The 16,202-nt window shown below is 39.0% G+C and overlaps 1 protein-coding gene across 1 annotated transcript; it reads right to left on the reverse strand.

The window, feature by feature from the left end:
• Positions 1-7,298: 7,298 nt before the first annotated feature.
• Positions 7,299-13,310, reverse strand: slc2a6 (solute carrier family 2 member 6). Its single transcript, XM_010794908.1, has 9 exons — positions 13,254-13,310; positions 12,966-13,104; positions 11,514-11,785; positions 10,764-10,860; positions 10,474-10,573; positions 10,195-10,388; positions 9,707-9,882; positions 8,893-9,176; positions 7,299-7,700 (listed from the first exon to the last, which is right to left on the reverse strand). The coding sequence occupies exons 2-9, from the start codon at positions 13,017-13,019 to the stop codon at positions 7,375-7,377; spliced, it is 1,503 nt and encodes a 500-aa protein (XP_010793210.1). The 5' UTR covers positions 13,020-13,104; positions 13,254-13,310; the 3' UTR covers positions 7,299-7,374.
• Positions 13,311-16,202: the final 2,892 nt, after the last annotated feature.

The following is a 16,202-nucleotide window of genomic DNA, read 5'->3' on the forward strand; positions in this document are numbered from 1 at the left end:
CACATACTCTCTCCAGTACAGGTTAGCTCTGAGTGTTAGCGATGCGTGCTAATGTAAACAAAGACCATATTACGTCCAAAACAGTCCAGCATTGTTTCTGATAGCAACTGTCTGATAGGGCCGTGGGTCCACATTTCCGATATGACGTCATATCGGACGCAAATCTGGATCAGCTCCGTTGTTTACCCCGTTTTTAGAGATGTGGGTACGGAGGAAAAGAGAAAGGGTTTTATTTTCTGACGCTGCGTGAGTTCCCTGACACACCGGGGACACATCTTTATGTAGAAAAGACATCAAAAAGTGTATTTTGCATAGGTCCGCTTTAAGTGATTACAGGCCCGGGGTGCATCCATTTTCTCTCTATTAGCTTTGACAAAACGTGGACGTGAGGGTAAAAATACCAACAATACTATAACTAATATTTGGTTGTAAATTAATCAATAAGTTCAGCATGAAAACTTTAAAAAATGCCTTGTAAAGAAAAGAGACTTATACATTTCATGTGGAGAATTACAAAGTCTGACACCCTGCCTGAGAGCGGGATGATCCGTCACTTTAAACCTTTTTGTCTAAAGACTTAAGCAGACAGAAAAATTATGCCCGAGGTCAAAATGCCTTTCCAAGATAAAAGAAAATTCTTTAAAAAAGGAATTTAAAAGATTTGGGATGCAGCTTGAAGAATTGCCCTTGGCGTTTCTACTGTCTTTCCAATACTAAAAAGAACCTGTATTTCAATTATATTTTCTGGTTTGGAGATATAGTTGAGTATCATCTGCATAACATTAGAGCTATATACCTGTTAACCAAGTATTGAATAGGTTCTACGATTAACTGTTGTTTTTAGAGATTTAGGGCAGGAGACAGGATTTCTTTTATTTATATATACACTTATATTTATTTCGCGTTTTCTTGTTTTTAATTATTTGTTTGTGTAGATTCTAGCAGATTCGTTATTGATTTTAAATTAATTAATCTAAAATGTCAACATATTTCTTTTGCTGGTTTCTATTTCTAAAGTGTTGATGTCAAAGACGCTTTCATACCAGTGTTTTAATAATTCTAATTAATACTTGGATGCGTCTCTCTTGACCGCAGCGGCAAGATAAAGGTCTTCAAATGAAGGCAGCAGGCAGGTGGCGAGGGAGGGGAGAACTGAATGGGGGAGGGAAGGAAGGGGGATGGTATAATCAGAAACATAAAAATAGGCACTGATTCAGATACATACTGAGAAATGGACCTTAACATGTGTGATTGTCAATGTCTCTCTCTACCTCAACGCTAACCTTTCAACCTAACTGATTTATCTGTTTATTTGCACGGCATTTTATTTTATGATCTGTCATTTAGTTGTGTTACCCTTTCAAGTGGAGGACTCCTGTTTTGTTAGAATTGTCATGTCATGTACAACAATAATGTCATTATTGCTTTAAATTCATATTTTATGTGAATCAGATTTATTTGACCCAGTCTCATATGCTTTATGAGAGAGGGCCATCACGCTGTAAACTGCTAAGGACCTTTTAATAACTTTTTCAAGATCTTGTTTGGATGCAGTGTGAAATTCCACCCCTAAAAAAAGAAGCAACGTTTGGCTAAATTGACTAAAACTTGATGAAGTAAACAACTCCCTTAACTGCACCAGCATACCACACATCCTCACATATTGGCTCATTCATCTAAGAGATGCATACCAAGGCAACATGCATGGTATGCATCTCTTAGATGAATGAGCCAATATGTGAGGATGTGTGGTATGCTGGTGCAGTTAAGGGAGTTGTTTACTTCATCAAGTTNGTCGGTGTTTACATTAGCATCGCTAACACTCAGAGCTAACCTGTACTGGAGAGCATGTGTGTGAAGAAGCAGGAAATAAAAAGGAACTCACCTTGTGGTATAACCGGCAAGAGAGAAAGCCTTTGAGCTCCATCCTGTTTCAGAAATAATCCTTGATAATCCATGATATGGCGTTTCATCACGGCAGTATTTAGTTTAGACAGTAGCTGCCGGGTCCCGCATGAGCTCAGCCCCCTCTTTTATCAAATCTTTATTTTTTTAAAGCTTTATACCCCAAATCAGCACTTTTGAAACAGGAAGTGAAATAGAGGGATATGAGGCATGGCTAGAATGGGTAATCTGTTTGGTATTTTGAGCAAAACACTTTCATAGACATGTTATTTATATATATCTGAGACCTATGCTATTGCCTGAAGATAGCATGATAGGTGCACTTTAAATATGTCCCAGTTTATACAAAACATCCTCACACACACACACACACACACACACACACACACACACACACACACACACTTCAGTCTTTATACGGAATCTAAATCTCTGTAGGGATTGGTCTATTCTCTGGAATGTTGTTCATCAGGCCCATCGAAACACACAATCACACAACATGCGCCCTCCTCGACCAGTTGGCATTATTTATGAGCAGAGGCAACACCCCACACACCTGTAGCTTCTTCAGTCGATGTGTTTTAGGGTGAGCAATTGGGAAAGAGTATGATGTTATTGGGTCATTATAACAGAGCAAGAAAACAAAAAACCCTCATGGTTTAGTCTGCGATTAGAAATGGGCTCTGGGTTGGGAGGTCAGTGATTCTAACCAGTTCACATGGAAGCCATTTTTTATTACAACATTTTTCCAGCTTCCCTCAACATACATGTAGGTTTTTTAGGCAAGGCACTCCCAGCCCCCAGCAGATCTATATGATCCAGTGACGAACAGCAGAGAAAAGGTTGTGCAACTGGCCTGCTCCCGGCTGAAAATGAAAACCTTCCCAGACTTCTTTTGAGTTTTGAAGTTAATGAAGTGAACATTACAAAAGGAAACTCAGGCAAGTTTGTATCATTTAAATAAAACAAAATGTTTAGCTTCCACGAGGCAGAAGGAAATCAAAAGACAATTTGGCATCAATTAATGCAGTGTGCATATTATATTGCATAACCTCCTAACATTGTTCCCCACCTCCTATATTGTATTGCAGCCCATTTTATGAGAAAGTTCATGCACTTTGTTGAGCTTGTCCTTAACGTCAGGTTAAGCACCTTGTCAGACACATTCCTGGAATAAGTAATACACAGATATAGTCAACTGCTAAAGATGCATGTTGCCTTGGTATGCATCTCTTAGATGAATGAGCCAATATGTGAGGATGTGTGGTATGCTGGTGCAGTTAAGGGAGTTGTTTACTTCATCAAGTTTTAGTCAATTTAGCCTAAACGTTGCTTCTTTTTTTAGGGGTGGAATTTCACACTGCATCCAAACAAGATCTTGACAGAAAAGTTATTAAAGGTCCTTTGCAGTGTACAGCGTGATGGCCCTCTCTCATAAAGCATATGAGACTGGGTCAAATAAATCTGATTCACATAAAATATGAATTTAAAGCAATAATGACATTATTGTTGTACATGACATGACAATTAATGCAGTGTGCATATTATATTGCATAACCTCCTAACATTGTTCCCCACCTCCTAGTATTGTATTGCAGCCCATTGACAAAAAATATTTTTTTCATTTACTTTTTTTTTTTTTTCTGCACATCAATAATAAACAAACGTTTTAAAAAGAGCTATATGAAATTGTGCAAGACTTCAAAGATTTGTTTGGGAGTAACACATGCTAGATTATTGGCAGGTAGCTATATTGAGAAGTTTGCCTATGTCTCTCAGACTGCATCTGTCTGGTATCAAATTACAGTTTCTACCAAAACGACTGAAATCAGCCAAAAAAAATTAAGATGTTACATTTTTTTAGACTGCCCAGGACCAATTCCTCTTTTGAATCTCAGCGGGTTTCTCACTGCTTTTTTGAAATACAAAGTCAACTGGCATATAACCCTGATAAACATCTTTTGTAGGTTAAACAAACAACATATAATGTGTTAATAAGTCAGCTTTAGAGGTGCCAGTAAAAGGACATATAAACCATCCGACAGAGCTAGGCTAGGTGTTTCCCATTGTTAACATTCTTCTTCTTCCTCACATAATTCTCAGAAGGAAAGGGAATTCGCCTATTTCCCCAAATTAGCTTTTTGACACACTGGCATAATTTTTCCACACAAATAAAAAAGTGACGTTATGTCCGGGATTTAAATGATTCAAGCTAGTAATGTGACGTAATGTGGCGCTTTGGTACGAACGAAGGGAACCGAGTCGTACTTGGTGAGAGCCGTTCATTTTATCGTTGGTTCACTGCCTGCCATAAATCCACTCGCCTGTAAAGGAACTTGCTTTCCTGAATGCACATTTGCCATAGATGATGGCATAACACATGCTGCTTGAGTAGTAGTTTGGCTGGCTGAGNACACAAGCATGCGGTTTGATTGGCTAGAGCTTGTACTGGCATATGATTTGATTGGCTGACGCTTCCGTCGAAGCTCCGAAAGTTGAACATTGCTCAACTTTTGAAGCGAGCAACGCGAGCAAAGCGAAGCAACGCTCCCACAATGCAGTTCGGCAAAGCGTGACGTCACCCCATTCAAAGTGAATGGGCAGAAGCGTTGAAGCTTCAACGCACGCCACCGTGTGGACGGGCCGTATAGCCTAGGCTATGTAAAGCATACACACGTTTGGAGGGCCTCAGAGTATATCTATACTATTTGTAATTGATTATTCACGATTCAATTATTGATACATCATGGATTATTCTAATTCATTCAGTCAACACTTTTGAAACAAATACATTGAAAATATTGTATAGTTCAGCCTCTTGGATCATCATATTCAGTTTGGTTTTTAAATTATTTGTGTTAAGAAATAATGTATTTAGAATGACAAGGATAGGTTTGTAGATATACATAATTATACTATGTTTTGCTTTTTGGATGCATCTATGGTTTGTATCCTTCCTTTCACACAATTAAAACACTGTTAGGTTTGAAGTGTTGGCAGCAGAAGTTTCCTGTTACATATTTGAGTGATTGGTCACCTCACTTTAATAACGATAGAGATATTCTGCATTGGCATCCATTTTCATTTAGAATTTCCTATTCCATTTTCTGCCTATAATAAGTAAACCCGTCAGAGATTGACAGTCTATTGATGAAACAATTGATTTATTGCATGCATTGATTGTCTGTGTACATCCTGTCTGAGTTTGGTTACATTGCTATTGGAGCTACAACGAGCCGTTAAAGGCAGAGAGTGAAATTCAGTGAATACACGTAGTTTACAGAGATGCTGTATGAGAAACCAAAGTGATTTTGGAAAATTGCACAATATAAATCTATTCTAGTAGACCTCAACAATGGAATTATGATCAGTGGAAATGGCCATGACATGGGACCTTTAAAGAGATACTGTACATTTCAAGGCAAACACTGCCCTATTTTTACATTACTGCGAGGATCCAAAAAGGAACCACATTAACAGTAATCTTCTATCTTTGTAGGCGTTATAAACAAATGGTTGTGACTGTGAATTCAGAAAAAGAAATGTCACTGTTGTTACAGCAATTCATTGAAAAGGTTATATTGACTTACTGTTGTGTGTGTAGGAACACAATGACACTAATGCTATGCTAAAGCTATTCAATTGACTGACATGACTATGAACACACGAAAGGTGCAGCTCACATCAAAGTAACACACACACACACACACACACACACACACACACACACACACACACACACACACACACACACACACACACACACACACACCAAAACCTGTGTCGTCTCTTCCCTTCTTTGACAGACTCGACATGTCAATCAAACAGTGTACAGACTAGACAGAATTTATTACAACAAAAAATTGCATAATACTGAATTGGATCCATCCCTTCAAATGTACCTTTAAAAAACAGTGTATAGACAACATAAAAGGACCACCTTACATCATAATACAATCAATTAAATTACTACAAGTATTGCAAGTTAGTGTAAATATGCTGTAAAATCTTGAGGGCGTATATTCACATCACCATCAGTACCTTTGATGATGAATTATTTTAGTATCTACAGATGCGTTCTAATTTTTACCCATTGTTCTGAATGAAGGAATCATTAAATAATAATGATGAGTCCTGCTGCTAAGCAACTATGAAGATGGGGCAGGAAAGTACATGCTGGCTGAGTCAGACAGTGAGTCCAGACTGTGGCATGTGACCTGTCCTGCTCAGCCACCGCTGGGCCAGGAACGTCACTTCCTGTCTTCATTTAGAGGAGTTGATGAACCAGGATTTTTTTCAGACAGCTGGCAACCTGTTTGTTCACATGGTTATTACATATTTGAGGATATTGTGGTCTTTGGCCTTGCTATTTATCAGATCTGCTTTTAAATTATGAACCCTACTTAACCCTAAGGTCTTCGGTTTCATCTGTTTTATTCAGTTTTATTGTGTTGCACTGTTGGACGAGCCTGTGACCTAAGATTTTCATTGACATAACTACACTGTAGCTATGTACAAATGACAATAAAAGCCTTGAATCTTGAATCTGCTGGCCTTTAAATTATACCAAGTTAAAACAAAGACCCACGGTGAGGCGTCTTTTTAATATTGCGACCCACGATTGTGGAACAGCCTCCCGGAAGACCAGCGTTCATACTTTTAAGATACATGGTTGTACAAAGTATAGTGCATTGTGTGCAGGAATATCCAAATGTATAAATAGGCTAACTTCATGGCTGGTTACCAAAGAAATGGTATGTCGAGTAGGCTGTGTTTAAAGGTATTTGTTTGAACTTAATCCTATTGTATGGTTTAAGTGTTGCTATGTTTGAACATGGCATTTACATCAGTGATTAGATTAACCCGTTTGTGTTCGAGGTGTATGATAAAAAGTACTGGTTATACGTGATATTTTATGTAAATGTTGCAATACCACAGTGTAGAAGTGCTTATACTCTTGCATCCAAAGTTTGATTAAAAGAACATGTTGGCATCAAAATAAACTTAAAGTACATATATTAGTCATAATCGATAATAGCTTGTTTAAAAAAAAAAATCATATTATATTATACTTTGTTCTAATGTGTAATGTTGTCGCTGCTAAAAGTGTAGATAATTTCCACATCTTTATATACTGCTGTGTAGCTTGTACATTTCCAACGCTGTTCAATTATCACATCGTCATTATGAGTTAATTTATATTTTGTATTACGTAATAATCTGAATCTGTAAAATAACTAAAGCTGTCGTGGACAAAAAAGTACGATATTGGCTTTTAAAAATGTTTGGAGTAGAGGTAAAAAGTAGCATAACATATTAAATACTCAGGTAAAGTAACATTATACTGAAGTATTTATAAATGTACTTCACTACATTCCACCACTTGTTATATAATAAATGAAAAACCCTCTAAATTAGCCCTTTCTTAGAGGTATCCCATGGTAACAATATATATATTTGTATCTCTCTCTACGTCTGTTCAGTGGAAGGACTCCGGGTGATGGTGAATGTCCCTCCTGTCCTGAAATAATTCTCTATTTCCTCAAGCGATCGGCCTCGAGTCTCTGGGACACACACGGCGGTGAACAGCAGGCAGAACACACACACCACGGTGAAACACAGGTAGGGCACGAACAGGCTGTGGTCCTCCACCAGGTGAGCGAAGGCCTGCATGATGGCGAAGGCCGTCAACCAGCTGACAGCCACACACAGACCTGAAGCCACGCCCCTGGCTACCAGCGGCAACACCTCCGACATTAGCAACCATGTGATCGGGCCCCATCCCAAGGCGTATCCTAGGAGACAACAATAGGACGGCAAAGATGATGTCGTTGCACAACAAAAGCCCAGAAAGCCGTTAGGGCTCGGTCACATCCTGCTTTGATTTGTTTTTCTTATGCTCTTTGTTTTATTGTATTGAAAAAATGTACTCAACTAATTATTTGTTCCCTTTTTTAGTTGAGATTTTGGACAGTCGAGAGCGCTATATTTGTTGGCTGCCTCAGGAGATCGTTGACAAAGTTCAAGGGTCAACAAACATTACTATCAAAAGAGCAATTTTGCCCCCTTTGTCACAAAATTAAGTTTGTCTGGAGCCGCAAAACATATTTGATAACACAGCTTAAAACGTATGTATTTTGTTATGCAAAACTTCTGTCTATAAAAAATGTTGTTTGTTGCATTTGTGAACTTAGACAATAAAGAAAAATGTTGTGACATAAAGTCTTGATTGATATCCGTGTATCTAGGAAATCACACAACCACTGAAACTGAAAAGTTTGAAATGTTTTCTCATTAAGTAAGGTGTGCTAACATAATTGACCCATTTAAGTGAAGAGCAGAAACAACATGTGGGTGTTGACGTGTAACAGAAAGCAGTTAATCATTCTTCAAGAACAAACTGTGTGTAACAATGCCCTGAGAGCATGAACTGAGTTTGAACATAACAGAAAGGTAATCTTCTACAAACAGAACGCGCTTCGTATTTATTTATTTAACGGCTCTTTATTTTTCTCATACTGCCTGTGCTGCAGCACCTCTTTTCACCCTCTGTCTGAAACCAGAGCCCAGTCTGCTCTGATTTGTTAGCTGGCCAGCTCTGTTGTGATTGGTTCAAACCTTAGGGATGTCCCAGCCCTTAGCCAATCACGTACAATGTGTTGGAGCACTAGTCAATAGAAGCATGAGTGTTACATAGTGATGTCACTCTGTTACAGAAGTAAACAAAGTCACTAATGGAGACATTTCAGGCAGGGGGTGAGTGTGGGAGACAAACTCCCTCTGGAGGCAACTTTTGGATTTTAGTCTTTGCAGAACATTTACATGCACAAAAACCTATATAACACACTACAGGACAGGGATAACCCTCAAAAGCATAATAAGGCCCCTTTAAGATATTTAAATCAAGAATGAATATTGTCTGAAACCAAAGTTGTGATTAGGTGAACCAAAATGTTTCATCAAAGGAAGATAGCTTTCAACACTCACCAAGAATAAACACCATGGTGCTGATGAGAGGTATGAGGCCTGCTGAAGTTTGCTGGCTTGCCTCCAAAGTGCTTGCAATGGCATCATGGGAGATAGTGAGGTTAAGAGGGGTGGGGCCTGGAGGGCATGGTGTGATGTGGGAGTTAATGGTAAGAGCCAGACTGGACAGGATCATCAACAGGCTCGACGTGTACAGCAGGGCTTTGCGTCCCGCCCTGTCCATCAGACTGGCTGCCACGGCAACAGCGAAGAGGCGGAACGCTCCAACAATGGCGGCATCAAACCTGACAAACACCAAACGAGAAAGGTCAGTTTCTATATGATTTGTGATTAAAGATAATTATGTTAATTGAAGTTAGAATCTTCTTCGTAGTTTAGCCCAGCCTTTACCTCGGCTGATCATACATTTAAAGCCAATGCAATGACACTTACACTGGTTCGTTTTATGAAAAGCTAATGTATTTAAGGCAGTTTTTTTGAGTTTGTATCATCATGGTTAATTGCAATTAGATTTAGGGTTAGGGTTAGGAATGGATAGACCCCGGGTGCAAATAGCAGTCTTGACTATACTCTCCCGGGTAGAAATGATATCTAAATAAGAAATGTTATGCTACGTAAGTAACATTTATGGTTAGGGTAGGCCCAAACTCTGAGTGTATTTCTTTATTTATAAAGCACATGTTCTAAAAGCATTGAAAACAGCAACACTTCCATGAGTCATGACAATTAAATAATAATATAGGAATCCCAATAAATAGGCCTACTGCAGATAAATAGTAGGTGTATATAGATATATTTTTTTTAAATGCCCAACCTGGCAGGCAGGGAGACTTTGCTTTTGGCAAAGATGGGCTCCATGAAGACCAGGATGGGTGTGATGCCCGTCATCTGCTGCAGGAAACGCATCACCACTGAGATGAGGATTGGCCGGTAGTACACGGGTGTGGCCAGCTGCGACCACGTGACTTTAGCCTGTGTGTTGATGCTGTACTGCATTGGGAGACAGAAAAACCAAGGTGTGTGTCCTTCGAAATTGCTCACAAAAATTGCTCTTGTCGTCCAATGACAGAGCTGCCATTATTGGAGGATCTCTACACCCAGCATTGTAGGAAGAAGGCTAACAGGATTATTAAAGACCTCCATAACCCCAGAAACAAAGTTTTAGTCTGCAGCCTTCTAGCAGCGGGTATCGCAGTAACGTCAAAAAACACCTGATAGTTTTACCCCACAGGCTGTAGGACTCTCTTTAAAGTGTCACTTATTTAGTGTCTTTTGCACTATTTAACGTGGTTTTCTCAGTACCTGTATGTCATTGATCTCCACTTGTGTGTCGTAGTGTTCCCCCCTCAGCCACCGGAGAGCCTTCTCCGCCTGCTGCTCCCTCCCCAGTTTGATGAGCCTCCTGGGGGAGCTGGGCATGAATACCAGAAGCACAATCATCAGCAGAGCCGGGACCCCCCCCGCCACCGCCAACCACCGCCACCGTAACACCAGACCTGCACGTCAAACTCTCAGAATTGAACAGTTCATGAAAGAAATGTGTGAGTATTATGTTATGCAGGCCTATTGGTATGTTCCTACCCAGGGCGTAGAGCGCCAGGGCCCCAGTCACAGAGGTGATCTGAGGGCAGGAACCCATAGCCCCTCTCACTTTTTTATGGGAGATCTCTGAGATGTAAACCTGTCACATAAGCACACAAAAGAAACACACACATTTACAATAACCCAGTATTAATACAGGTTTTAGCACTGAAATTAAATTGTCACAACTGACATATCAAACTCTGATTAAACTGAGGTAACAGTAACAAAAAAGAGGACAATTTGCATGGCTATGTTATGAATAAGTTCCTGTAACGATGGTAACCTACAGGTATTGATCCTGCCGTCATCCCCCCGGCAACACCTGTGAGGAAACGGCCCAAAAGGAGCATCCAGATGTCCGAAGCTCCTCCCATCAGCAAGTACCTACATTTAAACAGAAGATAATTTTCAAAGAGGTTCATATTTGTACTTATTGCTTTTACTGTGACATGCTTACATGCTTTAATGTTCAAAAAGCACTTTATTTAATGAGCCCAGTCTGCTCTGATTGGTTAGCTGGACAGCTCTGTTGTGACTTAGCCTACTATGTGTTGGGTAGCAAGCCAATGGAATAAAAAAACAAACACAATACAGTTTGATGGATTACATTATAGATTACCGCAGTATCCGCACAAAAACCACCAGACTCAGGGACAGTTTTATCCCAGAGGCCATAAGACTGCTAAACACCTGAGCTTTGTTAAGTGTCCCGATAAACATTCCTGTTTGTCATCTTGCAATATACTAATTTATATAAATAGTTATCACCGCAATAAACCGTATTTAATTTAATCTTAATTTACATTATTTAATTTCATATTCTGTTCTTGTACATATCATATTGTAATGTATATAGACTCTTTGCACTACTTATTATTATTTTGTATTTTTGTATTTTATTATATATGTTGCATTGTTGGAGGATCTCAGGTCAGAAGAATTTCATTGCCATTTCTACACTGTAGCTTTGTGCATATGACAATGAAACCTTTGAATCTTTGAATCTTTGAGATGGCTGTATTGCAACAGAAACCCACCCAATAGTGGACGGCACTGCTGACACCATGATACTCAGCTTCCGTCCAATCAGGTCGTTGAGCAGCATGGCCCCCAGACCCCCTGCGGCTGCCCCCAGGGTGTAGATGGAGCCGAACCAGGCGGCCTCCTCCTTACCCATCCTGAGCCGAGGGTCCACATCGGGGCCCTGGAGCTGGGGCAGGACCGATGACGGGTAAACCAGGGAGTAACCGAAGTTGAAGTTCCCCAAGATGGCCGAGAAGACAGCCAGATACAGTTTGGAGTCATTGATCTGGGGCAGAAGGATTTGGAAGCTGAAACTCAAAGTATAAACTGCATACACACGAGGCAGGATCAAAGGGTAGATAGGTTAATGTTGAAGGGGAAGTTTCAATTAGAAGGATCTTTCAATTTACCCTTCCTTTCAAATTAAAGTAAATATCAGTGTCAGCAACATACATTTTGTGTCTTGTGGATTTCCATGATTTTTCTCGAGCACACAGAAGGGAAGTGTGTTATTTTCACAGTTAACCCACATAAACGCATCGCAGCATCGTCTGCATGACGACCAAGCTGATCTCTAGGAAATTGCAACAATTATATAACATTTTACCATTTTACTGCCCTCATCCACGCATTCAGCAGGATTATTGAGATGAAGTTGGTGTGAAATTTGCCTCATGACTCAAATGTATTATTAGTTTTCACTCAGTTAAGCCAAATAATGTGTTATGTCTGTAATTCATTCTAGCCTTATTTGACCTCCGATCTTCTCCATAAACCAGTTTCACAAACATTGAGTGTTAAACTTATATCGTGGCTTATATCAATCTAATAGTCACACATCAGATAGACGTCTAAGAAGTCGAGTTCTTGGCCATCTTAGGTAACTCTTTTCTTTGAATTCTAATGTTGCAACCCGAACCAAATATTTGCAACAGTTTAATCAGAAAGCAGCGCTCACATAATGTGGCTTCATTTTGTGGCAGGGCACATTACTTTTTCTATATCAGCAGTATAAGTCTGTGCATTTCCCTTAGACACACAAACAACTGCAACAGGTTACTGAGGTCCCTAAAAACTCTTGCTATTCCCATTACTCACTCTAAAAACATTGTTCAAATAGCACAAATTATACTTTTTATTTTTTTTATTTTCCTGTTTTCTTGTAGCACTGGTCCGTAGGTTTTACTTACTGTTACAATGAAAACTTCAATAAGTCATGAAATGTTGATATTTGTGAGCTATTTAACTTACATCAAACGTATTTACGAGTAAAATAAAAATATGCATAATAACAGTACAGATTTGTCTGGAATATCCTTGGTAAGCTGCACCCTTTAATTTAGACCTTTATCCCTTAACATGTTACAAAGAATGTATCTTAAAGCTCCAATACATCAATGTTAGGGTAGCTATATATGCTTTTGATGAGATTTTAAAATCAATAAACTAACAGAATTGTTTCCTACCTTGGATTCAGATGATGTTGATCTTCCTTTCAGCAGTGGAGTGTTTTCCGCCATGTCTGCAGCAGGAGACTGTCACGCAGAGGTTATCAAATCCAACGTGTTTGATTTGTGACCTCTGTTTCAGGATCTGTTCGTTCCCCTTTGCAAAGAGGATGTCATGTTATAAATAGTCACATAAAAACGTATCAATGTGGAAATCAAGCTTCGAACAAATGTGGTTAAAAATGAAATCAAACAAGTTAAAATGAAGACAATTTTGTCTAAAAACTGAAATATTGAGAGACAGACCTGTGTGTTGTCCAAGGTTTCCACTCAGACTGAATGAATCAGACAGTGGCAAGCTACATGTGGTCATAACGAAGAATGAAACTGAAATCTGTGTCAACACTGGACTTCCACAAGTGAAACTCAACTGGAATTAATAGTGTGAATTATTTAACATTTTCAATAAATAACTGAGTAGCTGTAGTAATATTTGCAAACTTAAAAAATATATATATAATTTATAAAAATGTGCTTCTTTTATTAACTTTTAAAGTTATTTATCAAAAATAATTACTTTCAAAATGACCAAAGATGTACTTTTTAATCTGTTCAGAATGACTTTGAATGAAGCACTTTAGTCCCATTTCATTTACATTGATTACAAATATAATGATCACACATTTGTGGAATAAACACTTAAGAATATTTACTATTTTCCGATTCAATAAAAAACACACGTGAGTCAGATATCACATTAGATTAGATTAGATTAGATTACATTAGACAAACATTATTGATCCCAGATTGGGAAAAGCTTTGTTACGGCAGCATGTTCACAAGCCATTATAATAAAATAAAAAGTAAACACACAGAGTAATAATATACAAATCAACAGAAGGATATTTATAGAGCATCCAGAGAAAAGCAATATGAACTAGAGAATGCAATTCCTGAGGAAATTGCTAGTGGGAATGCTTTATGCTGAAAAGCTGACGCTGAATTGCTATTCTGAAATGTAATGTGTAAGAAGAAAGTGAAGAATTTAGATTGAAATTATACATGAACACTGGGGGCTTGAAAGTGTGAAAAGAGAGGAAAAGAAAGTAAAAAAGCTTGGAAAAGCAGCAGAAAATTTGAACTGCAAACTATTAAGCGCACATATTTTCTATATAGTATGTCTATTTTATTTATATGTATAGTACGTTTTTATATTTTAAATGCACACTTCATCTTTAATTTTATCAGCACCACGTCACTATTATTTATTTATATGTACAATTTTAGCGAGTTTTTATATTGTCCTGTTCCTGTAAGCCAGTACAACGAAAATTCGTTTTAATAGTACACTCTGTGTCTTGTTGAAATGACAATAAAGTATATCTATCTATCTATTGAACTAACTTGATGACGAATGATCTGTCGCCATGGCAACGGTATTTAATGACACCTCATAATACGCTTAGATGTTTCGATGGCTGCATCGTTACCAAACCTATGAAGTTTTGGGCCGTTTGGAGCGTTTACACTGAAGTTATGAGAAAACCGTGTTTCATAGCGAGCATTGTGTTGCCAAGGCAACGGCATTTGAAGAAATTTCAAAACTGTAGATGTCTTCACGGCTGGACACGTGAAGTTTCAGCACTTTTTGACAATTTTCATAGGAGGTATAGCAATATCGTGTTTTACGGCAAGGGATGAGGAAAACTCACTAATGGCACATAGACATGTTGAGGGCTGGACCATTAACTGTCATCTGAAGTCTGGTAGTGTTTTGAACATTTTCATATCAGTTACGACAACATCGTGTTTTTTGGCGAGGGATGCGTTTCCATGGCAACAGCCTATGGTGAGATCTCAGATTTGGCATAGAGCTGTTGAGGCATGGACCGGTGATATACAAGCGAAGTTTGGGGGGCGATCGGACCGTGTCCATTGGAGTTACAGCGACATCGTGTTTCATGGCGAGGGATGCGTTTCCATGGAAACGGCATATGATGACACCCCATAATTGACATAGAGCTGTTGAGGGCTGGACCATTAACCATTATCTGAAGTCTGCTGCTGTTTTAGACCATTTGCATAGGTATCACGACAACATCGTGTTTTATGGCGAGGGATGCGTTTCCATGGCAACAGCCTATGGTGAGATCTCAGATTTGGCATAGAGCTGTTGAGGCATTTCCATGGAAACGGCATATGATGAAACCCCATAATTGACGTAGAGCTGTGTTAACCATAATCTGAAGTCTGCTGCTCTGAGCATGTCAGTTGGAGTTATGACATCATCGTGTTCCATGACACAGGTGTTTATATTTGAGCTAACGACGTGTCCAGAGATCAAAGGTTTCCATGGTGATGTGCAGAGCATTGTTCTGAATGAGAGATAAACCTCTTACATGTGAACGTTTTGTTGAAGAACCGTAACAGATATCGGTGACATTTCAAAGCGTGAAGCATGTCAAGGAACTTGAGCATCTGAAGTGTACTTTGTGTGTACTTTCGGGTTAATAATGTGGCTGCTGTGGTGGGGAAAGATGAGGCTGTACTTACAATGGGGTTTAATGGAGATTTGTTGAAGGTTTTTGTCACTTCATGCCCTCAAGAGGCATTTTGTTTAATTATTTAGCTTAATTTTTCAAGCTACGAGATGTTTTCCTACGTTTGTCATGAAAAATTATGTCTCAGGAATGTAGGGTTTGGGAATTACGGCAGTTTAAAAGAAGATATGAAGGCAAAATTAAATCTGTCCTCCACTCTAGCTGTGACATCACACACTCTAAAATCTGAAGAGGGCCTCTTTACCAAGGTCTGAACAATGTTTAATATCTCTAAAAGTACGAATCAGATTTAAAAGTTGTGTTACACGAATAATGTCAGAAAGATGTGTAACATTTTAAAGTTGGAATGAGGTTTCTGAGTGAAAGTATGAATGAACAGTTAGCAGTTGAAGTTGCATGAAGATTGTTCAAGTCTGAAGAGTTTCTCCATTGACTTCCATGTTAAAGATATGATGAATTATGGGATGTGTAATAGCCATCGATTCCCGACCGAGCTGAACATTTTGATGTTCGAACGGAGTTTCTGCGATGTGGAATGTGGGCGAAGAAGAGGTGCAAAATAACCCGACAGAATAATACAGAATTTCGTGCGTAGCACCCAAGCGGCAAACTCTGGGGAAAAGCCGGGACGCCAATACGGAAGTGCAACACACTGCAGTTCATACATGGGCCGCTAGGGACTGACTGCAGAAAG

This window comes from Notothenia coriiceps, unplaced genomic scaffold (genome assembly GCF_000735185.1).
Source record: "Notothenia coriiceps isolate Sejong01 unplaced genomic scaffold, NC01 NC01_scaffold00002126, whole genome shotgun sequence".
NCBI classification, from domain to species: Eukaryota; Metazoa; Chordata; class Actinopteri; order Perciformes; family Nototheniidae; genus Notothenia; species Notothenia coriiceps.